This window comes from Mytilus californianus, unplaced genomic scaffold (genome assembly GCF_021869535.1).
Source record: "Mytilus californianus isolate M0D057914Y unplaced genomic scaffold, xbMytCali1.0.p SCAF_9, whole genome shotgun sequence".
Taxonomy (NCBI): Eukaryota; Metazoa; Mollusca; class Bivalvia; order Mytilida; family Mytilidae; genus Mytilus; species Mytilus californianus.
Genome location: NW_026262745.1, coordinates 88607741 through 88634159, shown reverse-complemented (window position 1 = coordinate 88634159; position 26419 = coordinate 88607741). Strand labels below are relative to the sequence as shown.

At 31.9% G+C, this 26419-nt stretch overlaps 1 protein-coding gene and 1 long non-coding RNA gene across 3 annotated transcripts in view; both read left to right on the top strand.

The window, feature by feature from the left end:
- The first annotated feature begins 1062 nt into the window (after positions 1–1062).
- Positions 1063–9441, top strand: LOC127716030 (uncharacterized). The gene is made up of 3 exons (XR_007988710.1): positions 1063–1214; positions 6774–6959; positions 7374–9441. It is a non-coding gene; the product is annotated as an uncharacterized LOC127716030 (long non-coding RNA).
- A 10528-nt stretch (positions 9442–19969) lies between these two features.
- Positions 19970–26419, top strand: part of LOC127716014 (uncharacterized) — a 42775-nt gene continuing 36325 nt past the window's right edge. The window contains exon 1 of one of the 2 annotated variants that reach the window (XM_052222126.1): positions 19970–20070. In XM_052222126.1, coding sequence (XP_052078086.1) covers positions 20000–20070 — 71 coding nt within the window. In that variant the 5' untranslated portion in view covers positions 19970–19999. Of the gene's footprint in view, positions 20071–20104; positions 20153–26419 lie in introns of those variants that run through there. The other variant, XM_052222129.1, reaches the window with a different exon arrangement.

Sequence of the window (26419 nt, the reverse complement as noted above, 5' to 3'; positions counted from 1 at the left end):
TTTTTTTCTACTTTGGTTAGAGGTATAGGGGGAGGGTTGAGATCTCACAAAACATGTTTAACCCCGCCGCATTTTTGCGCCTGTCCCAAGTCAGGAGGCTCTGGCCTATGTTAGTCTTGTATGATTTTTAATTTTAGTTCATTTATATGTTTTGGAGTTAATATGACGTCCATTCTCACTGAACTAGTACACATGTTTGTTTAGGGGCCAGCTGAAGCCCGCCTCCGGGTGCGAGATTTTCTTGCTGTGTTGACCCATTTCCATTCTTAATATTATATAGCTAATCAAAAGCAGTAATAAGGGTATCAATTTGATGACAAAAAAATAGACACAATTAAGATTTCATTCCAAATCCATAACTACAAAACATCTTCTGAAAGTGTTACTGCATCTGGAAATTTTCAGAAAATTACACCTTTCCTGCTTTATCTAAACTAATTGCTCTAAGACTTTTTAGAACAATAGAAAAGATAAAATATTTAGTTAAAATTCTATGTACATCAGGTATAATCGTCTGATATCTTCGGGGCTAACGCACCTCAGATAGGAGAAACTTACATCTAATACTTACAGTTAAAGCATGATACGACAAGTTATGGTGTGTACATACTGTTATACATAATGCACATTTTCCTATTCATCAATCATTGCAATGAGGGAAGTAAATCAACAATGTTTAATCTATAGACAAATGCAATTATGTGTATATTTGAACAAAACAAATTTACATTCTAGCTCCGGTCCATTTCGTTTTTTTTGGGGTTTTTTTTTGTGACCATTTTTCGTCTTTTTTGATTGACTAAGTGCATTACTATTTTCGCGATCTCCACCTATGAGCATAGTAAGATATCCTTCAAAGAAATAAACGTGTAACTTTATTGGCACCTTCAAATGCATGAATTTATGCATGGTAATGTACACATATGATATGAATATGTATTTGTGTAAAATTAATGACCTGCAAATTATATCATATCTGACTTAATTCATTACATTATAAACTAATCATTTCATATAAAACAACGAGCTTGAACAATGCTGTAAAAATCGGTTAATGAAACATGTTAAAAGGCTAAACCGAGCATTTCAAAAGACTATGCACAATATCGATTTAATGACCTAAATACTGGTTTTCAGAAAACATATACTATCATACAGTTATGTAAACTAAATTATAACCGGATAATAAAACACGTAATCTATCAGGAAGTCACGTATGTATAATATATTTATTACCTCTTTTATTCGATCGTATTATTTACATAAATATGCACATTACAATGTTCTATTGATTGCTATTTTGCACTTTATTATAAATAGACATATGCATTTTGTTCACGTCCTACATGTACATGTAATAATGTACTTGTTGTATTACTTATGACATTTTGACTAATTATTGTTATGGCAATGTCACCTGTCCTAGTATTAGATGAAAGCTTCTCATGGATGAGGGGCGTCAGCCCCGAAGATATGAGATGTTTACATCTGATGTACATAGAAGTGATCAATGAATATTTTATTTTTTCTCTTGTAATAAAAAGAGTAATAGGTTTTGATAAAACAGGAAAAGTGTCATCATCTCAAATTTTCCGGATGCAGTAACGCTTTCAGAAGATGTTTTGTAGTTATTGATTTGGAATGAAGTCTATTTTTCTGTTATCAAATTGATACATTATTACTGTATTATAAACATATGAATTGCTGAACTATTTTGTCTTTTTTCTGGTTTAATTGCTAAACTCTGAACTTTTTTTTTTATGATAAATGATAACACTTAGAACTATGAAAGACCGATAACAAATTAAACCTTCAAATAGTCAGCTTATGAAAAGTAGTTGGACAGCGATTGATTTCTGAAATTAGAATATCTACAGAAATTTTGGTATGCTGGATAAGGGCAGGAAAAAGGCAATTGATATATGAAAACTTCTTTAGGTATTTTTCAAATATCAACACTTTTTTAATAAGTTGTGTGCATTCGTACCGATTTACTGTATTCCATCACACGGAACGCTTAAATCTTTAAAAACGAAATTTAAGGTCGATTGCCAATGTGATTAGAATATTATACTTGACAATAATGTATACTATGAAACGGAAATGTGCAACTAAGGAAGCAATTCATTAGGCAAATTGGTTTAACAAATAAAACTTCCATGTACATGTTTTTAGATGTAAGATAATAGATCATCATGTATATATTAAAAACAATTCTACTTGCTAACCACTGGATCCATGTCTGATTTTGATATTCGTTTAAGTATAAAAAAGGGTTTACATAATAAATTAATTTCATTTAAAAAGTAATATAAATAAATTTACTCAAATGTCAGAACTATTAAAAAAAAAAAAGATAATGGAAATGATATATTTCGTGCACATGAATGTACATGTATGATAACATGTTTGATAAGCTCACATGAATTATAGATGAAAAGGTGAAAACAAAACTTAATTAGTACATTCCTTGGCTCTCGGTCATAAAACTTTACTCAGTACTCGGGAGTACAAAAGTGTGCTCGAAGCAACAAAAACACAATATTTTGATTTTGTTCACACATTGTTGTCAATATAATGGAATTTTATGAGAAAAAGAGGTTTGTCTAGCTATAAAACCAGGTTTAACCCACCAATTTCGACACAAGGAAATGCCTGTAACTAGTCAGGAATATGACAGTTGTTTTCCATTCGTTTGATGTGTTTGTGTTTGAGTTTTTGGTTTTGCCATTTGATAAGGGACGTTTTGAATTTTCCTTGAAGTTAGGTTTCTTTATTATTTTAATTTTGATAGGTTCATATCTGAGTCTGAGTACGATCAACGCGCTCAGAATTTTTATGACTGCAAGGCCTGGATTTCTATCTTAAAGTAAAATTATCATAGACATGAAAGAATTATTTCTAAAACTAAACCTGTTATTAATCAGGAGACAGTTTGATAAATATGCAGGGAGATCATGTCATATAGCGACCCCACCCAAGTGTTTTTAAAGGAGATACTGGCATTTTAGGAAGATATCCAAAAATAAATGTCACTGGATGTTCAGTAATTTCCTCTATTTTACAAAGGTCTTTCTCCATGAATTGAGCATGCTTCAAATATTTGTCCCTGGACATTACGCAATAAACAACAAAACAATAAACCGATCTTTTTCTTGTTCTGGGAATGGACGAATACCTTCACAATATGTTTGAAAAATGTTTCCTTCTTATAGACATTTAACTCCTCTGAAACTGCACGTCCTATTCTGGGTTTGAAGGCAGATAAACATTGAATAAAATTTGGCAACTACTCCACTCAAGATTAAACCTCAATGTGAATCCCTCTAATTCTCCTTTGTAATCCATATTTTGTTCGACCGTTAATAGTTTGAATTTCCATTATTTGGTTAAGATTCAAGACATCGGAAATGCTACATGACACCTACGGAGCCCTAATGGTCTCATACAGATAAAAACTTGTGGTTTTTAAAGTCCAGCGCTGTGGATATAAAGTCCTGCGCTTGAGATTTAAATTTAATTTGCAGCTTCATCGCTGCATGGACTTTACACCTACAGCGCTGGACTTTAGATTGACAGCGCAGGATTTTATATCTACAACGCTTGATTTTACATCTCCAGCGCTGGATTTTAAATCTCCAGCACTCGACTTTAGATCTACAGTGCCGGACTTTATATCTCCAGCGCATTACTTTTTATATACAGCGCTAGGCTTTACATTCCCCGCGTTTGACTTTGAAAACCCAAACTGCGAGACGAATTTATAATACCGCTATCACGACTTATACAAATCCGTGATAACAAATTTAATCTGTCGTCATACATTATAAAAACCTGTTAATCCGTGATAACGATTCTAATCCGTTATCACGACTAACAAAAATAATTGTAATGGCGAATGTTGTGCTTAATTACGAATCACAAAAAAAAACCCAACCTGTGATTACTTATTCCACTTATTTGTTATCTCGAATTGCATATGTGTCCAGTTACTCATATATCCACTTGTTTGTTTATTTATACCAATAACCATGAGAAATTGTTCAGCATTCATACTGTTTATGTCTATGAGTCAGTGTATGACCTTATGTCCATATTCTCATACAGCCACTTGTTTGTTCATACCAATAACCATGAGGAATTGTTAAGGATTGATAACTGTTAATGTCTGCAAGTCAGTATATGACCTTTCTTCAGTTTCTCATTTAGCCATTCGGTTGTTTATACCAATAACCATGAGGAATTGTTTAGCATTTATTACTGTTAATGTCTGTTAGTCAGTGTATGACCTTATGTCCAGTTACTCATATAGCCACTTGTTTGTTTTTACCAATAACCATGAGGAGATGTTCCACATTTATTAATGTTAAGGTCTGTGAGTCAGTGTATGACCTTATGTTCAGTTACTCATATAACCACTTGTTTGTTAATACCAATAACCATGAGGAATTGTTCAGCATTTATAACTGTTAATCTTTATGAGTCAGTATATGACTTTATGTCCAGTTACTTGTTTGTTTTTATTAATAACCATGTGGAATTGTTCCACATTTATTACTGTTAATGTCTGTGAGTCAGTGTATGACCTGATGTCCAGTTACCCATATAGCCACTTGTTTGTTTATACCAATAACCATAAGGAATTGTTCAGCATGTATTACTGTTAATGTCTGTGAGTCAGTGTATGACCTTATGTCCAGTAACTTAAATAGCCACTTGTTTGTTTATACCAAAAACCATGGGGAATTGTTCAGCATTTATACTGTTAATGTCTGTGAGTCAGTGTATGACCTTATGTCCAGTTACTCATAGAGCCACTTGTTTGTTTTTACCAATAACCATGAAGAGTTGTTAAGGATTGATAACTGATAATGTCTGTAAGTCAGTGTATGACCTCATGTCCAGTTACTCATATAGCCACTTGTTTGTTTATACCAATAACCATGAGGAATTGTTCAGCATTTATTACTGTTAATGTCTGCAAGTCAGTATATGACCTTTCTTAGGTTTCTCATATAGCCACTTGGTTGTTTATAATAATAACCATGAGGAATTGTTTAGCATTTATTACTGTTAATGTCTGTGAGTCAGTGTATGACCTGATGTCCAGTTACTCATATAGCCACTTGTTTGTTTATAACAATAACCATGAGGAATTGTTCAGCATTTATTACTGTTAATCTCTATGAGTCAATATATGACTGTATGTCCAGTTACTTGTTTGTTTTTATTAATAACCATGTGGAATTGTTCCACATTTATTACTGTTAATGTCTGTGAGTCAGTGTATGACCTGATGTCCAGTTACCCATATAGCCACTTGTTTGTTTATACCAATAACCATGTGGAATTGTTCAGCATTTATACTGTTAATGTCTGTGAGTCAGTGTATGACCTTATGTCCAGTTACTCATAGAGCCACTTGTTTGTTTTTACCAATAACCATGAGGAATTGTTCAGTATTTATACTGTGAATGTTTATGAGTCAGTGTATGACCTTATGTCAATATTCTCATATAGCCACTTGTTTGTTTATACCAATAACCATGTGGAATTGTTTCACATTTATTACTGTATATGTCTGTGAGTCAGTCTACGACCTGATGTCCAGTTACTCATATAGCAACTTGTTTGTTCATACCAAAAACCATGAGGAATTGTTCAGCATTTATTACTGTTAATGTCTGTGAGTCAGTGTATGACCTTAGGTCCAGTTACTTATAAAGCCAATTGTTTGTTTTTACCAATAACCATGAAGATTTCAATACTGTTAATGTCTGTAAGTCAGTGTATGACCTTATGTCCAGTTATTCATATAGCCAGTTGTTTGTTTATACCAATAACCATGATGAATTGTTCAACATTTATTACTGTCAATGGCTGTTAGTCAGTATATGATCTTTCTTCAGTTTCTCATATAGCCATTTGGTTGTTTATACCAATAACCATGATGAATTGTGAAAGATTGATGACTTTTAATGTCTGCAAGTCAGTATATGACCTTTCTTCAGTTTTTCATATAGCCACTTGGTTGTGTATACCAATAACCATGAGGAATTGTTTAGCATTTATTACTGTTAATGTCTGTATGTGAGTGTATGATCTTATGTCCCGTTACTCATATAGCCACTTGTTTGTTCATACCAATCAAATCATGAGGAATTGTTCAGAATTAATGTCAGTGAGTCATTACATGAATATGACCTGATGTCTAGTTACTCATTTAGTCACTTGTTTGTTTATGCAAATAACCATGAGGAATTGTTCAGCATTTATTACTTGATGAGCTGTGCACAGGTGGGGTTTGAAAGGTCAAATTTCTTACTCTATGTCCTGTCCAATTTACCAGCCAGTGATAGTTCAAATTTCATCCCTTTTGAGTCCTATTACAGGACCTACCTTTTGTCTGTTAATTTGTTCTTGTCTTCAAAATGCATGAACTATTTGCCACTGAACATAAAGCAACCAACAATCAATTAATCTTAAGGTTAACAGAGGTAATGCCATCATCGATGTTATAATACCTATAATTTTATGCTAAAGTTATATCTTTGTTTGCAATATTATGTAAAGTCAATAATGCTAAAATTTTATCATTTTTTCTGCAAAGCTAAAATTTTATCATAATGGAAGCTAAAATTTTATCTTAATTTATGGAAGCTAAAATTTTAGCTTTTGGTCTGAAAAGGAACCAGCTAAAATTTTAGCTCTCCTTTAAGTAACTTATTGATTCAAGCTAAACTTTTATCTTATGATTCTTTTTATTGCTTCAGGACTGATGAAGATTGTACAGCAGAATAAAAATGATTGATCATTTGGGATTATCTCTTGTCCTTGAAATATATTTAAACAAGTGCAGAGATATTTTTGCCAGAGCTTTTGTTCTTTTGCATGAATGTTCAGAAAGACGATATATATATATATATATATATATATATATATGAAAAAAGAAAAATTTGGTAAGTTTTTGAAAATTGATAAAATTATAACATTTTCAGCTAAAATTTTAGTTTTTTGCAATATTCTATAAAAAATCTACTCTTGAGAAAGTGAGACCGTCTCAAAATATAAAATCTACCTTTATTGCTAGTCTTGAAAGTCGTTTTCTGGTATTTCAGTCTAATAGACATAAAAACAAGTTTCTGCCTAAAACCACATTCTAAAGTTGAAGAATAGTAACTACAAAAACAAACGAAGATACATATATCATGCATTAGGAAAGGTCAAATGATACACATATTTTTTTCATGTTTAAAAGACATTATCGGGATGCTTAATACGTTGTCTGCTTTTATACAGTATTTGATGTAATTGCTTTTTCGTGTAAGTCCATCAATTCCGTTTAAAATTTCCAATAAATACATTTTTTTCAGAGATATTCAGCGAAAATTCTATGTAAATCAGAACTACGGAGTATGTGCTCATGATCAAGGGTGGATGCACGTCCTTGATAAAAGAAAGATGCTGTCCATATGAATGCATTGGCTCGATTTCTATGTTCCTTTATACAAAACACTTCACAGATAGAAACTGGACATGGAGAAAGTACTAAGGGAGTCATAAAGGATCTCGACATTAATACATTGTTTGCGAACGTTGTGCACTTAGTATACGTTAATATTTATGATTTTCCCGATTATTGTCAATTTAGGAAGATTATAAAGGTTGCAGTAACCTATCTTCGGATAGTTGAGAACCCGAACTGATATGGTATAGGAAATATAATATTTAAATAACCTTTATCTTACTGATATATGAACAGGAAGATACTGGACCAACTAGGGGATTGATCGCTTGATAATTGGTTGTTTTTCGTCCAGCAGCAACAAATTTCTGGAAGGGCTTACAAATAAACGCCTTCTTTTACTGTTTTTTTTTTGTTAACGCACTAACTAGAAATGTCTTAATTTACAAAGTATTCGTGAAATGATTTTTGCTATTTAATGGTTTTTAATCAGTGTGAAAACTCATCAAAGATACATGGCGTACATGTTTTTACTCAAGACGCGCGGTTCGTCTACACAAGACTCTACAGTTGCACCCGAATGAGAATAATTTGAAGGCAAAGTCAAACGCAAAGTTGAATTGCATTTAAAACCAAAAAAACAACGAAAAAGAGTTTCTAAATACGACAAAGGCACTCGGGGGATTGAAAACCTTAGTACATTTCTGTTATTCGAATTATGTTAAACTTTATAAACAGATAATTTACAGAAAATGAACATTTCAATGATAAGTTGTCAACTCCAAATTCCTGACTATTGGGCTGGTGATAAAACCCATCAAAGATATCAGGCGTACAATTACTATTTTGTAGGCACATCCTTTTCGTGTTTTTAATTTATCTAAATTTGGTTATGTTAAGGGATACTATATTAAATAAAATGAACGAGATAATTTATGTAAAAAAAATGTGTTGTAGACATGGCACAGCCAGCGGATATGATGGTTATTTCAGTCCGTGCAGACTTATCAAGAACTGATTAATAAGGACAACGTTTTGTTTTAAAAGAGTATGGCAACTGACCTGACATCACACGATATATGGAACATTATGCTTTTCTTAAATTAGATATCAATAATTCAATTAGTTTTTATTGTAAAAATATTTTTATAGACCGGTTAAAGTACCGGATCTGGCTCCTTTTAAGATAAATCTGATTTTACCTGAATTATGATAGTGTTAACAATTTTCCAATTAAAAACTTGCTACACACTATGTGTGTTTAGTTTCAATGTATTTAAATGTAACTTATGTGATCAAGCCCATGTAACTTCATTTTGTCTGGTTCGAAAGAATAAAAAAAGCATGAAATACGAATGGATGATACAAAAACTTACCCAAGGAAAAACAACAAATAATTGGCAAGAGAACAGAAAAAAAAAGGAAATAAATGATAGCTCACAAAAAAATATACAGAAAATATAAAAAAGGGTTATAGGTTTCATAATGGGTAAAAATGTAAAATGAACTGAATATCAGGTTGTCTGCATATTGATATTATAAAAGATCAGCTGCGAGATACAATTTGATCCTTTATGTCGAGTGAGCAGCAAATTTTTACAATATCAATATGAAGTCAACCAGATAACCGAATTATCGGTTTGTATTTGTAGATTTTGCATGATAAAATAAGTGTTTTCTTTGTTTCATCTGCAAACCGGAAGGTAACTTGATAAGTTCTGGGCAAACTTACTACTTCTGTGCATTCCTTATAGCGTCGGTGATATGTTCGGGTCAAATTAATCAGGCCGGGTCAACGTACTTCACGCCACAAAGCCGTGATAGCAATTTTGTTCATAGCTGCGTAGAGTGATGCGGACATTGGACGATCGATCAAGCTTTCTATCAGCCAGAGTTATTACATTTCATTTCAATAATACACGAGCCTTTAGAAGGTTTATTGTTGTTATTTAAAGTAAATAAAGAAATGTTATTTATTTGTTGCTTTGGAGGAGAATTATATGAAAATAAGAAGATATGTGTTATGACAACTATCAACCAGAGTCCAAATGATGTGTGTATAAACATCAATAAGTCAACAATGCGACCTTGAACAATGACCAAATATAAACCTATGTCAGATAAAATACAACTCGACATGAGCTTATATTACAGAAATCAAACGAAAACACTAACGGCATGATTTATGAACAAACAATAAAACAGAACATGATAGACATCTACTAACGAGAACCACTGAAGTACAGGCTCACGAATTATAGACTGATGTAAAATGTAGCGAGGTAAAATATACTGCGAGAGCTCAGTCTTTCTTCTTATCTGAGGCCATGGTGTTATAGCAAAACAGTTGAATTTGAAGGTTAAAAAACCATTAACATTAAAAACAAAAGACACGTAACTACTCCAATATTACTGAAGTGACAGTGAGGCAATTATAATTAATGAATAAATCATGTCCTAACATGTTAAAGAATCCACCAGTGCACAAACGAATTAATGAAAAGTATTACACTGTCTTTGATATTTGAAAGTTATCATTGACCTAACGAATAGCCAATGGAAATTTGGAAATTCTGTATCATATTGCGGAGAAGAGCTATTAAATTAACATATCCATCGTATTACTTGTTCATACCAAACTCTGTTCAATGTTACACAAGGAATACATAATAATGTAGAAAATAAATAATTGCCACATCCATAAGAAAAACTATGATATAGATATGACTTATAGTCTTCTGGAAGGGAACGTAATTCCTGCTGTTTGTAGTATAAACCCAGTGATATATATTCACATTGACAAATAATATCTAACTTTATTTCTAATTCCGGAACAATGTCAGCATTGTCAGCTCAGTGTAAATGTTGTGTGGTCAGTTATTCGGTATCTGTTTTTTACTACATATACAAATGTATAAATGTACATAAATGCTTTAGATGGGAAAAATAAGTCAATTGCTAAACGCATTATCGGCTGCTTTACCAGTTGTTAATGATTTTGTCTCTTCTATATTCGATGAGGTTATACGTTGCCATACGTTTTTAAATTTTATATATGTACGCGTCATTTTTCTGTTCTGACATTCAAAGGCATGCTGCTTGATGCTTTATAACGAGCATTGATCCGTTTAAAACTTGTAATGCTGTAGTACATTTTGATTTTTTGCAACTTTGTAACACATATACTTAGTAATTATTAGGTTAAAAGCAATGATTTGCAATTTGCCTATCTACTTTCCTTTTCATTTACATACTTATATTTGACTAATAAAAACACTGTGTGTCGGAAATTTAATCGGATTTTGATCACATAATATGAATATGAATGAATATCTTATTGGCATTCATGCAATGTCTTCATAATTATATGTCTACGTGTTGAAACTTGTTTGAAAAATGTGATTCATCGAAAAGAACTATCAATCCACCGTTAAACATCAATCTCAAAAGGGAATAATCTTTCTAAATTCCTCTATAAGAAAGAATAGATGATATAATTGGATGTGCTAATTTGACAAATATCTATTAAAAATGCCTATAACTCGAGATCACGACACGACGTTCGACAATTAGCAGAAAACACTTATCCCATCGGATGATTGTCGAACCAAAAATCATTCAGTTTAGTCAGCTATCAATAGTCCTGAATTAAAAAAATGTGAAATAATGTCAAGATTTAAATTTCGGATTTGATAGACACTTAGTATGCATTGTAATCGCAAATAACCTTCAATCAAATTCTATTACAAGCAACGTTTTTTTTTTTAGTTTGGTTAACGACTGCAATTCTATTAAATTGTTTTATCGACATATTAATTTTTTTTGCCATAAAGTTGTGTGCTCTTCTTGGAATTATGAATATTTTTTGACACTTCGCAACTTCATATTCAAAAGTTTGCAAAATCATTAACAACAACTATATTGACACCTTTACATGAAATATGTGCAAAACTGCAAGAAAATTGGTAAGCTTAACCTTTGGAAAGACACCAAAACCACATCTACGATCTATTTTTTTTTTTAATCTACAACAGGGAAAGATGGATATTGTGAATTACACGTAAAATCACAAATACAGTTTTTGTGTCGTTAATTTGAATTTTCACAAAAGTATAAGTGGTATCACTAGTAGCAAGATTTAAGTCTGAAACGGTCATTTTGGTCTGATCAAGTCTTAATCGCCTTGATTTACTGCTAGGGAAAAACGTTAAGACCGGTTTAGACTTTCAGACTCTGTTCCGATATATCGTGTTCAGTCAGATCAGTCGGGTCAAGATAAACAAGACAGATTCTTCTAGCGTTCAAATAAGACTTGATTAGATCACGTTCAGATAAAATAAGACCAAAGGTAAAACATCTGTTTAGTTGCTGTAAGATCGTGTTCAGTCGTGTTAAGATTTTAAATATTTTAAATAAAACGAGCGACACTTTATCTGTGTTTATCAGGGGTTACTCCCCTTTATGAATAAAATCGGCATAGCTAGGAGGATATTCTTTTGTGGTCTTTTAATGTAATACTGTATATCTATTTCATTAAATAACGTATGCAAACGTACAATTCATTTTTTCCCGATAGAATTTTTAACATTTAATTGGTTATATAAGAAAAGATTAATTGTCTTAACCGGGAAGTGTGTTAGTCATTAAAACTTTGCAGTCGTGCTTTCTGACATAAAGTAGTCCTGTATTTATTCATTCCGCCTGTAAAGATATAATGATAAGTAATATATTCCAAAGATGTTCTGAAATTTTCTTAAACATTTTTTGTTTCTAATGTAAAATAATAGTTCTGATCCATATAAAATTTGTCAAGAAAAATATATTCTAAGTATCTAATTTACTTTAAATTTTTAAATATTATATAGATGACAGTTGCTTGGTGAAAGTTATTTACATTTCAATAAACGGATTATCTAAGCAGTCAACCGAAACGGGTTGTCATAAACTATCTAAATAATTACCCATGCAACGCTTATGATGTTTTATCTATGGACGTAAAATGAATAAAGTTCCATGTTTTATCTTATATAAGGATTTACCGGGTAAAATTATTACATTGACAAATAAAACATTATTTTTTCAAAAAAAATGCAACAAGAATAAAGAATATTTTAAGAATTTAGTTGACAGTTTATATTTACCATTAGGTACCTATAAAGACCGATTTCGATACCTCTCTTGATTTTTTTTTATCATCAAGTTTTTTTTAGCAAGAACTAATACAAGAATAAATCATATAGAAAAATATCAAACAACGATTGATAAAATCTTGTGTACGGTTTATATTTCTGTTTCGTATCAGATTTTTTTTTATAACACCAGCGTTACTTCTCATTTAAAAAACAGTGAGATGCTTACTTGCTTTTTCGAAATTGACCAAAAAGCTATAGAATAACGTAGCGAAATGACTGTACTTATAGATTATACCTTTGTTTTTCCATTTTGAATTGTTTTACACTAGTCATTTTGGGGACCCTTATAGCTTGCTGTTCGGTGTGAGCCAAAGCTCCGTGTTGAGGCCGTATTTTTAATCTATAATTGTTTTATACTTTGTAACTTGGATGGAGATGATTATTTGGCACACATACCACATCTTCTTATTTATATTAACCGGGAGCAGTTTATAATATTTTCATTTCGATAAAAAGAAATATGCAATTCAGTAAATCAAATCGATTTGTACCATATTGTTACATTCAAAAGTCTTTAACTGAAGTAAATGATTGATAGAAATACATTATTTGTATTGCATCGCTCCTAAAATAATGTCCAGTGTCAAATATTACACATCGATGATCACTTAGATGTTCAACTGATTCAACCAAAAATTAAACTTAGGACTAGGATCAAATGCAATTCATTACGTTACAATTGTATTCAATATTAATATTGTTATAACATTCAGTCGAGGAAAAGACACATGTGACATTGATATGCATTGGTTTGTTCTAGCCTGATACGGCGAGCGCGTGTCGACAAAAAAGGTCATGTTAACAAGAGAACAATTGTTGTGAATCAGAGCCAAATTGACCTTTGTTCCAACTTTACTCATAAATAATGCGTGCTTGTGGACAAAAGGTCACAGACGAAAGGTCACAATTCAGTTTCTGAGACTATTTTCTTTGAAAAAGAGAAACTACTTATTTAAAAAAATATATTTTGTATGTATCTTGAACTATTGTATATATAAACCAACTCTGTAAACAAATGTATTAAATGAACAAATAATTGTTTAGTAAACAAACTATCAAAGTGGATTGGTACCTAAACAGCTTCATGGTGCTAAGAAATATTATATCATTTGCATGATTAAAATTTAATAAATCTTCATTTACCAAGGCTAATGAACAATTTCATAAACTGTAAAACAAAGTAATTTTTCAAGATATTTCTCTTACATACTTAAACAATTGTCACTTCCTGTCCTGTGACTTTTTGTCCTGTGACTTTTCAGTGTTCGCTTACTGTTAAGAATAGGACCTCCCTTACCCAGGACCTCCCTTACTAATGGAGAGAAAGCTGTCGGGACTACCAATCCTAATTGTTAGAGAGAATAAAAAGTACATCAGTCATTCTCAATTTTATATGTTTTGCGTAAAACAAAACGGTTTTAAATGTTGAATTTAAGGAATGCTCGGATTTAAAAAAATAAATCTTTTTTGTTTGCTTTTCGTTGAAATCATCCTGAATATTATGTAATATTGTACGCTGAACATTCAACGATCATGGCCAAGCATGTGTTCTTCAAAATGCAATCTGTAGAAGAAAAAACACGGTTTTAAATCATGTACATTGGAAATCAAGAATCGTGTGTCGTGTTCGACCTATAATCCTTTATTAAATAGTCGAAATTGACTATTAATATATAGTTTTGTTTTGCACCTACGTAACTCTATATATGCATGTTTTTGCCACTTTGCTTGGAAAAATTATCATATATCTTAATTCTCTTTCAATAACATTTCCTTATTCAATTTGCTACTCGTCTACCAAAAAAAAAAAAATAGATATTGTTTCATTTTTGCCATTTTGGTTATAATAAGTTCTTGGTAGATGTATGTCCTTTATGATCTCTCAGGTAAATATCAAAAATGAGTCCTGAGTTTTGACGGTTGTGAATTAAGGATTAGTTACTTTATGGAACACTTATTTCCTTGGATGGTAGTACAAACTTGTATTTTATCCTTTAAAGTTAGTATGCCTGTTTAATAATTGACAGTTTTAAGGAGAATTCTCCGTCTTTTGCAAATAGATGAAGAATAAAATGAAAATTTGCTTTCGATTGCATTCAGGCAGAGAGAAATATGTTTTGTTATATTTCAGACGATTTTTAGTACGGATATTAAACTATAATTCTTAATCTCTTCCAATTTACAAATATAATTTGGTATTGTTTTTTCTGCAAATGGTAGATGAAACTTGTATGTTCTAACTTTTTCAGAGGTCTGTGAAATCTTGAAAATATGACGTTCCCCGAAATCACAAGTCGCTATATAGAATGCTTGTAAAATTCAGAAACTTGCAGTACGCTCATATTTAATACTTTTCTGTTAAAAAAGAAAGTGTAAACATTAGAAGGCGAAAACGGGAAAAGGGGAGGGTTGTTACACGAACACTTTCTTCGCAATTTAATTCTAAACGAATAGTGATTATCTAACTTTTTGTTCAAATATCGAATACACAATCAAATCTCTAACTTATCCACGCTTGCAATAACCTTTTTATTGACAGGTTTCTGCTGGCATTTGATTGGACAACAGTTTAATGTAGGCGTGACAATCTATCACATTTATCCAATCAGCTGTCTTGTTAAACAAACTTGTGTGCGATGACCCACTGTCCACATAGTTTAATTTGGAGAGTTTAGTAGTTTTTTTTATAATGAATTGATCATCAAAAGGACGTTGTTGCTATTGTTGGCCAGGGACTTTCTATACAAATGAAAAAGTCCATGTGTGTGCTTGTCAGATAGAAATAGACAACGCTTATATTTAAGAATAAAAAAAGTGATGAAAAAGAAATATTACTATGCATTGGATGGATATTAAGACCATGGAAGTACTATATTGAATATAGTACTTCCATGCTACGATTAATCAGTTCAGTTCAGTTCAGTTTCTTGTATATTCCTCCATTAATTGTGGAGCATTACCCATAGGGTATAATTGTAGCAACTATATACACCTTAGAACATAAGGAAACATTTAATTATGTACAGATGACTGAATTTAGGCAATAATAATTACTAAATAATTAATATTATAACTAATTCATAGGATTGTCATCATAAAATTTAAAAAATAATATTCATAATGTGCTGAAGTGTAAGAATAAGTTAAGTAAGAACTGGATATATTTACAAATAAGAATTTAGAATTTAAGTGGTCTTAAATTAAACTTTCTTATAATTGTTAGTTAAAGGTGCTATACGTACATCAGAATTTATAATGAGAAGGTTATTTTATAAGACTTATGTAAAAGGGTTGGGGTTTAGAACGATCCATCATATATACATGTTTTCCTTCACAGTTTAAAGTTACCTTATTTCGGATCTTATCATTATTCTTTAAAGGTAACTGGATATTTTAAAACTTTGCAAACAAATTTATTTAATTTAGGTCCTAATACGTCATAAAATAGTAAGATGGTAAAGTAGGGAACTATTTTATTTTCAAAAAGTTTACTTATACTGTACTTGTGTTCAAGTTTTTTTATCCTTTTTGTCCTCTGAGTATATGCATGGCTTGGGTGAAAGAAAAGCAATTGATCTATACTCATGCAAATAACCCTTTCAATTATGAATTCTTATAAACTGAACAAGTAATAGCTTTTCTAAAAAGCTAGCCGTCTTATAGCTGATGAAAGTGGAAAATGTTTTCTCTTTGTAGTTCAATTCGTTCAAAATTGTATGTAAATTGTAGTAGATAACAAAAATTATAAAAGGCTTATACCTTTTTTTAGATTTACCAATTTTTTGGGGGGGAAAGTATTAAAACTGGAAATTGGGGGTAATGTCTTTTTATCGATTATTTTTTTTCAAACAGATATCGGAGTTGTTCGTTGGCTTTTTCTTTGGTTGTTTGCTTGTTTATTTGTGTTAGAAAAGTATGGCCGCTTCCACCTGAAAGTTTTTCGTTCATAATAGGCATCGAAAAGTGTAGAGAGCAGGCATGGGGTAATGCAAATTTGTAATTGTAATGCATGGTAATGCATTACATTTTTCCAAGTAATTGCATGTAATGTGTAATGCAGCAATTTGTGCATTATATGTAATTGTAATATAATGCATTACTTTAGCAAAAAGTTGTGTAATTTCATGCATTACATGGCATTACATGTCATTACTTTTTTCACATACTACATCTTTAACATATTGTTGGAGTTTTAACTAAACCAAATTTAAGATTTCTTGATTAATTAAGAATATGTTAATTTTAATTAAGGTCTATGTTTATTTTATAATTAGGGAAGTAATTCACAGTAATTAAATATTTCGTTTAAAATTTAAAGAAAAACAACAAAAAATATTTTTATAAAAGTAAAGTCAACATTAAGTTAAAATAATTAAAAATTGTAAAAGTCAAATTAAATAGACTTTTTACATGTATACTTATATTCAATTCATGGAACAGTTACTGCATATGCTATAATCTTTTGTGAAATGTAGTTGTTTTTCAAAATGTTTAATTTTTCTATTCACTAATAAAATTTTCAAATGTAATGTGTAATTCAAGGCATTACTTTGCAAAAGTAATTGTAATATAATGCATTACTTTGATAAATGCATGTAATTGTAATTGTAATATAATGCATGGTTTGGTCAAAGTAATTGTAATATAATGCATTACATTGCAATGTAATTCGCCCCATGCCTGATAGAGAGTGAAACGTAGTAAAATTTAAACATATAAGAACACAATTAATATATTTCCAACGGTATCTCACATCTTTTCAAAAATGATCCTTAAAATGTAAAGCTTCACATATATGTATGGTTATTTTTGTTGTCGATGAAGATTTTGTCTATTCATTGTAGTTGGACTGCAATGTGGAATGCCCCACGCCTCTTTTTCTATATTTGAATAATGAGTATCCTTAACAATTAAATGTTTCTTTTTTCAGATTATTTGGTTTTATTGGACTTCTTGATTTTATTTTTTGATGAAAAATACTCAGAGTCGTGAGACGGGTAATTTGTTATATAAGACCTATTGTAAGCGCCTAAAAACAAAGTAGTTTCGCCGCCATTTTTTTTCAAATCATAATAGACGTCGTTGGTTATAAAGAAGGTGATAAGTTCTGCAAAGCTACTTTAAGTTCACTATGAGGCCATCAACATAAGAGAATCAACAAATTTGACCAAAACTTAATCAAGCATACAGCTTGATACTGTATCTTTTGTTATTGTTTTACTTGTACATATCTTCATATTTATTTACTATACCATTTAATGTTGGGTGACGAATAAGGCCCTTATCATACTTACCCTTAAAAGCTTGACATACTGGATTGACATAATCTTTTGTGGGAGACCGTTCGTATGTTGACATATAAATGTCTTTTTGTTTTATGATCATAGTATATGTATGTTTATACTTGTTTTTACAATTCTTGTAGAAAACATACAATTAAGAATAATCTTTTAAAGTGCCAACAGTATTTTCGTCTTTTAAATTTATAATTTTCTTTTCTTTCTCTTTCTCTCATTTAGCATGTCTAGTATAAATAGTCAATAAACCTCAAAACAAACATTAGAAGTTTGTTCCTGACCCTGCTCATAGTTCCAAGTAATATCTGAATTATTTTTTGCTATTAAGATTATTTTTTGTAACAAAAAAAATGTTCCGGCGTGACATTTGTTCCGCTGGAACTTATTTCATAGGAAATATGTTCCACCGGAATTTATATCACAGAAAATTTTTACCCGGAATATATATTTTAAGAAAATATGTTCCAGCACTGTAAAATTTGTTCCGGAACTAATTTTTTTACTAAATGTTAAATAAGTTCCGGGTGTTATAGATTAACATGATGCATTAACTTTATATCAAGCAAAACATTCTATAGTTGTACCTGACAAGTTTAATATTCAACATTGAAGTCTTTAAACAACACGACAACGTTCAAAATAAGGTAAATCTTTGAGAAATTCAAATTAAGTCAGCATATATATTGTACGTAGATAATATGATTAAAAAACAAATGCACAACTATTATTAACAACTGCGATAAATATTTAAAACACACTATTTCATTTTTTGTTTCGCCTTGACGGAGTCAAAAAGCGAGACATAGGTATGCTGTTTCCGGCGTCGGCGGCGGCGGCGTCGTCAACAATGTATTAGTTTGTGATTAGGTCTAGTTTATGGCGAACCACAAGTGGTAGGTCAATCATATTTGGTATGCAGTTGTATTAGCATTGGCACATCTCATTTCCATGGAGATTATTTGGCCCTGTCCCCTCAGTCATGGTCTATTGACTTTGAAACTTTTGCTTACTTTACATGTATTAGTTTGTGATTAGGTCAGTTTATGGGGAACAACTAGTGGTAGGTCAATGATATTTGGTATGCAGTTGTATAAGCATTGGCATATCTTATTTCCATGGAGATTATTTGGCTCCCTTAGTCATGGTCTATTGACTTTGAGAATTTTGCTAAGTTAACATGTATTAGTTTGTGATTAGGTCAGTTCAAGGGGAACCATTTAGGGTAGGCAAATGTTAATTGGTATTCAGTTGTATAAGCATTAGCACATCTCATTACCATGGAGAATATTTGGCCCCGCCCCCTCAGTCATTGTCTATCGACTAAGAAACTTTTGCTTAGTTTACATGTATTAGTTTGTGATTAGATCAGTTTAAGATGAACTGCTAATGTTAAGTAAACGATATTTGGTATGCAAATTTATTGGCATTTGCAAATATCGTTTCCATGGATATTATATAGCCTCACCCCCTCTTCATGGTTCATTGACTTTGAAACTTTTACATAGTTTATAAGTTAATGTTTGTGTTTAGGTTTGTTTAAAGGGAACGACTTATAATAATTCAATGGTATTTGGTATGCAGTTGTATTAGCTTTGGCACATCTCATTTACATGGAAATTGTTTAGCCATGTACCTCAGTCATGGTTCATTGACTTTGAATATTTGCATAACTTATGAAACATGTTAAAGTATTGCTATTTTAATTTCAACATTTGCATAATCAAAATTACAAAAGGATGAGACATATTTCTGTGATAACAGTTTATCTACAAATTCTGATATGAAGTAACATATGTTGAATTGCAATATTCATAAATAAATGATTGATCTATAAAAAATTTCTGACGGATTTTTCTTATTCTTCGCTTATCTGCCTCATTAAATTATTGTCATTTGGATATTTTTGTATGCATAATGTAATTAAACATTTTGCTATACTCCACAGAATCCATATTGGATGTTTACACCTTTTATTTATTACATTATCAATATAATACATGTTTTTATAATGAACTTGAATTATAACTTTAAGCTCACTGATAACAATGCTCAGTATAAAAGATAACTTGTATAACCAGTGGAACATATTTCACAGACAAGGAACTTATTTCACCAGGTAAGGAACAAATCTCACAAACCTTGAACTTATTTCACTAGGTAAGGAACAAATTTCACAAACCCAGAACTTATTTCACCAGGTAAATTGTTGAACTTATTTTATAGAGATGGAACAAATCATATAGAAATTATCTGTGAAAAAAGTTCTCCCAGAATATATTTCCTGTGATATTTGTTCCACTGGAACTTTTTTCACATGAACTAATTTTGGCTCACATATTCACAACTATTCTATATATTATAGTTAGACTTGGGAGGATAAAAAACTTTAAAATGTTGTAATGACATGTCCATTGAAGAAGACCGTAGATTGAACTTTAGAAGTAAATTGTCACGTTTTGTTTGTTGCTTAATTGGGTTGCTGTCTAAATTAATTATGTATACTTCACATCTCCTTTAAAATCATTCATAGAAATTAAACATTGCTTAAAATATGTTAGCATACATCGTCTGAGAGTAGTTTTTTGCTCTTCTTATATTCCCTTTTAGATATATTTTTAGTCTTCTGTTCTTCAACCTCTGCTATATCTTGCTAGGAAGAGCTAGCTAGGTAGATCTAGACAACATCCAACTCAGCCAAACGATCTTGGGGTGTGTGTAGGGGCACTTATTATGTAATGAGTGGAATGGATGAGTCGCTGGGATAGGTCACTGTTTGAAGCTTCATGAAATTGCATGAGGTCGAGAAATTTAGGTGAAATATAAGACAAGGTTGATGATTGAATCTGAAACTAATCAGATGTCGATATTTTTTTACAGATGCAATTAAAATCACCAGAGATTGTGTATATATGTCTCTAAAATCACTTTCGTAAATGTTTAAGATATTTGTCAAATCTATTTACTAGTATCTCCCCATGAAATAACGTAACAATGATAGCTATGTCACGGCAGGTATATATACGTATTGTAAAAAATATATGATAGCTAGGGTAACTGCATGTATGTTCTTTTATCATTCAATATATATAGTCAAATGCGTTTTGTTAAAATATACTTTTTCACTCATTTGGTCTTTTGGAAAATGTTGTTTGTGCTGTATTTAGACCCCTCTACCAAGAAATTTGTTTTGCATGCACACGTATAAAAATTGCGGTTTTTATCCAACGCAATCATGGGTTTGAACGTTGTTTTCAATTTAGACTTGTTTATATTTTTTCGTTTGGGCTTGTATTATATTTGCCTTCGGACTTATATGATCCGTTCATCCTATTTTGACTCTTTCAAAATTCAAGAGTCTATCCTAAATTGAGGTAAATTATATGGCCTTCCAAATACCGTTTCGATTCCTAACATCACTGAAGAGACATTAATTGTCGAAATCCGGATATGGTGTACAAATGTTTGCACCTCATGTTTGCGGTATACCATCTTTTCCGCAAGTTTATTGTTTTCTGTTTGGTAATAAATTAATGATAAGATCTAATTGTTACATCTTGTGATCCGTTTATTTGTCAATCGCCAATGGCAGTCAGCAGGGTTTAAGAACATCAGTTGTTCGACCTGCTAGTCAAATGCGTTTTGTTAAAATATACTTTTTCACTCATTTGGTCTTTTGGAAAATGTTGTTTGTGCTGTATTTAGACCCCTCTACCAAGAAATTTGTTTTGCATGCACACGTATAAAAATTGCGGTTTTTATCCAACGCAATCATAGGTTTGAACGTTGTTTTCAATTTAGACTTGTTCATATATATATATATATATATAAAGAGTGGGGTATTGGATGTCTCAGCTGCTCACCTTTGCCATAAAAAGGTCGAAGTGCCGCCGCCGCCGCCCCCGCCCCCTGAGATAAAAATTCTTGTGTAAATTAATATTAATCGAACAGAAATTATTTGATATCTCCGTTTTGTTTTGTTTGTGTTGCCTTTAGATTATCTTACTGAGTAGGGGGCCTCGGTGGCCGAGTGGTCTAAGTAGTTACTACTGTAATCACTAGCCAGTCAACACTGAGGTTGTGAGTTCGAACCCCGCTCGTGCGGGTGCACTCGACTCCAATCTTAATTGACTAGGATTGTCAGTTTTCCTATCGAAGGTCGGTGGTTTTCTCCCGGCGCTCCGGCTTCCTCCACCAATAAAAACTGGCCGCCACGAAATAGCCCAAAAGCGGTGCTTCAAAGTGGCGTTAAAACACCAAAAATCAAATCAAATCAAATCTTACTGAGTATAAATAAATATAACCTAAGAAAAAGGCATTTTCCTAAAAGTTTTCTTATGTTTTCACGTATAAAATGTACGTAACATGAAATAATCACGTGTGTGTTTACAAATCTTCAGGAGATTTGGCTATTTATAGATAAGTGTTACCTGTGTACCGATATGCATGATTGGTAACCAGGCAAATCTATTTACTAAAATAAAGAGTTCAGATCCGACACTCTACGGGATTAAAAGACATTTACTAGGTTTGAATTGTCCCAACCAATGAACGAAATTTAATTATGACAGCGTAAGTAATATCTTCCAATTAGGTAGTAAGAAAGCCTTCGGCCCGCAGACTGTCCATCGTTCAACTCTTAATACCGTCTCCGAGGAGACGGTAATAAAAAGTAATCAAACAGAACTCAAACTATAGGAGATGTGGAATAAACTTCAATTTGACAGCAACCAAACGACAAAAACGCCATAGGTAAATCAGTTATGTCTTTGAGTAAAAGCCAATTTCTATTGTTTCACTGTTTTTATTTCAACTAGCGCAATTAAACAATCACTTTTTCCAAATATATTTTTTTCTAACAAAGCATCAAAGAAAAGATCAACAGCCCTTTTATCATTACTACTTAGCAACAAGGAAACATAATTTACCAGTTAAAGATTGGTTGGATCAATTTTCAAGGTGATCAGACATTACACAAGAAGAGCGCGTGCCCCGTAAAAATGTTAACTTGTATTTGTAGTATTTGTATTTTTATCCATCTGATGAGTTAAGCCTCTTTCAACTGATTTTTATAGTTCGTTCTTATGTTGTACTGTTACACCACTGTCCCAGGTTAGGGGGAGGGTTGGGATCCCGCTAACATGTTTAACTCCACATTCTTTATGTATGTGCCTGTCTCAAGTCAGGAGCCTGTAATTCAGTGGTTGTTGTTTGTTTATGTGTTACATATTTGTTTTTTGTTCATTTTTTGTACATAAATTAGGCCGTTTGTTTTCTCGTTTGAATTGTTTTACATTGTCATTTCGGGGCCTTTTATAGCTGACTGTGCGGTATGGACTTTGCTCATTGTTGAAGGCCGTACGGTGACCTATAGTTGTTAATTTCTGTGTCATTTGGTCTCTTGTGGAGAGTTGTATCATTGGCAATCATACCACATCTTCTTTTTTATGATAACTTTTAAATCTCTTAAGATTTTCGAACCAACTTTGAACATATTTTTTTACATTATAATAATCAATCTTAATTTACGATCTTGGTGCATATTTAACCTTTCCATTCATATCCTTAGTTCAGACGACATAGTACTATTGGCAGAAAGTGCTGATGATTTACAGAAACAGCTGGATTCTTTCAGTGAATACTGTAATATTTGGAAGCTTAAAGTTAACTAAAGTGATGATTTTTTCTAGAGGCAGAATGCCGTCAAATTTACATTTTTATATAGCTATAGACGGCACTGACATTGAAAATATTAAAAGAATTTAACTATTTGGGCATATTATTATCTAGAACTGGTAATACTAAAATAGCACAGAAACACCTAGCAGAAAAAGCCACACAAGCTATGTTTAAGGTGTTGAAATCAGGCCGCATACATAATCTTTCCACTCAGTGTCACTTAGATCTTTTCTATAAAGTTGTGAAACCCATACTTTTGTATGGATGTGAAATTTGGAGGCATGGTGATGTTGAAATTATAGAAAGAATCCATCAGAAATTCTGTAAACTTCTTTTGAAACTGAAAATTCCACACCTAGCTATATGGTATACGGAGAACTTGGTAGATATCCTTTAAATTAAAAATAGTATCTTATTGGTGTAAATTAGTATCTGCTAAAGAGACTAAGTTATCTTCTATCGCATATACACTATTAAAAACACTATTTACTGTTAATAATGTATGTACATTTTTTGTGAGTGAAGTTAAAAATATATTGGATGCATGTGGTTTTTCAAATATTTGGATTTCTCAATGTTTTGGTAATGATATATGATTAAAAAATGCACTAAAGTTGCGATTACAAGACCAATACAAACAGTTGTGGAATACACAATTTCAAGAGTCTACATAATCAGTAGATTATAGAATTTATAAGTTAGAATTAAATTTTGAAAAAAAATATTTTGATATGTTGGATATGCACGAAAGTATTATTTTGTGTAGATATAGAACCACAAACTACAGACTCTCAATAGAGACAGGGAGGTGGAATAATGTTAATAGAAATGATAGAAAATGTCATCTTTGTAATATTGGTAGCATTGGAGACGAATTTCATTATCTGCTAGAATGTCCATTTTTTAACGACAGTAGAAAATTATACCTTGATAAGTACTATTTGGCTTATGTTAATACACTAAAGTTTAGAAAATTGATGAGCAAATTTAACAAAAATTCAGAGCTTAAAAGATTATGTAAGTTTACAAAGTGTATAAATAAACATGTGGGTCCTCCTAGCTAAAATGTATATTATTTGGAAACCACTGTATTGTATATATGTTTTGTAAATAGATGCATATTCATGTACATATTTTGCACTCTCTCTGTACCTATGTATCTGCAATGGTTATGGGAATAAAGATATTGGTATTGGTTTATATGAACTCGTCAAGCTTCGGTGGATTCAATCAACACTATGATAACTGGACACATTATACAAAAGTCGGCGCGTGCCATGTAAAATGTTTATAACTCTTTTATTTCTAAATACATTTATACCAAAATTTAAATATATGCTCTTTATTTACAACATTATCATACTGAATGACCTTGGTACTTATATGACTGTTCCATCATGGGCTTAGTGCATTTTTCAGAGCTTAGTGCACCAAGACGGCCTAGGTGGTGTTTAGACGTACCGGGTAAATCAGTCTTCAACAAGAAACAGGGGCGTGTTTTTTTGTTCTTCGGTAGTGAGCCAGAAGAGGTCCATTTCTGTTTTTTTGCATAGGGAAGATCTTCTGGCCCTCTTCCACCTCTTCGTTTTTGATAGGTAGTTTAAACGGCAGAGGCACATAACAAACATGGCGTCGTTTAGTCTAAATGACATTAATAAATTTATGAATGCAGATATATTGGAATGTGAGCTGTGTTATAAACGTTTTTATGGTATGACAGTCTTAATAGGACATCCTTGTATGACGATAAGCTGGATAAATATAAGAACTACACGGACAAAAAATGTTAAGGGACGACTATTTGATATTCTAGGGAAGGGATTTTGATTGATTGGTGTTTAACGCTACTTTCAACACTAAGTTGGGCTATTCCGTGGTGGTCAGTTTAAATTTATAGAGGGCATTATTAACATTTTTAATCTTTCGCTTATTATGCATATTTTTCAGCTCTTAATTACCAGCCCACCCCACTAAATGAATGAATATCAAATGGTTTTTCTTCTTATTTAACACAAGTTTAATTGGTTGATTGTTTGTTGCTAATTATTAACGCCCAGTGACAAATATGTCATGCATGCTCAGGACTCGGTTCAAAACACGAGTTTAAAAGTCAGGTAAATAAATAAAAACGAAGAAATGTATGATTGCTAATGAGGCAACTATCCACCGGAGTTCAAATATGAAGTGGATGTAAGCAATTATAGACAACCGTAATTAAGGCCTTCAACAATGACAAAACCCGATACTGTCAAAAGACCCGACGTGAAAAGTGTGCGAAACAATTCAAACGAGAAAACTTACGGCCTAATTATATATAACAAAATAATTTACAAAATATCAAATATGAGTCGAGACATGAACCAACGACAACAACTAAACTACAGGCTCCTGACTTGGGATAGACACACACAGAATATGGCAGGGTTGATATAAAAACGAAGATTGCCAATGAGACAACCCTCCAGAAGAGACCAAATGACACAGCAATTAACAGCTATAGGTCACCGTACGGCATTTAACAATAAGCAAAGCCCATACCGCATAGTCAGCTATAAAAGGCCCCGAAATCACAAATGTAAAACAATTCAAACGAGAAAACTAACGGTCAAATTAATGTACAAAAAAAAATGAACGAAAAACAAATATGTAACACAGCAAAAAACGACAACCACTGAATTACATTTGACTTTGACTTTGGACAGAGCATACATACAGAATGTGGCGGTGTTAAACATGTTAGCGGGATCCGGCCCAACCAGCCCCCTAACCTGGGACAGTGGTGTAACAGT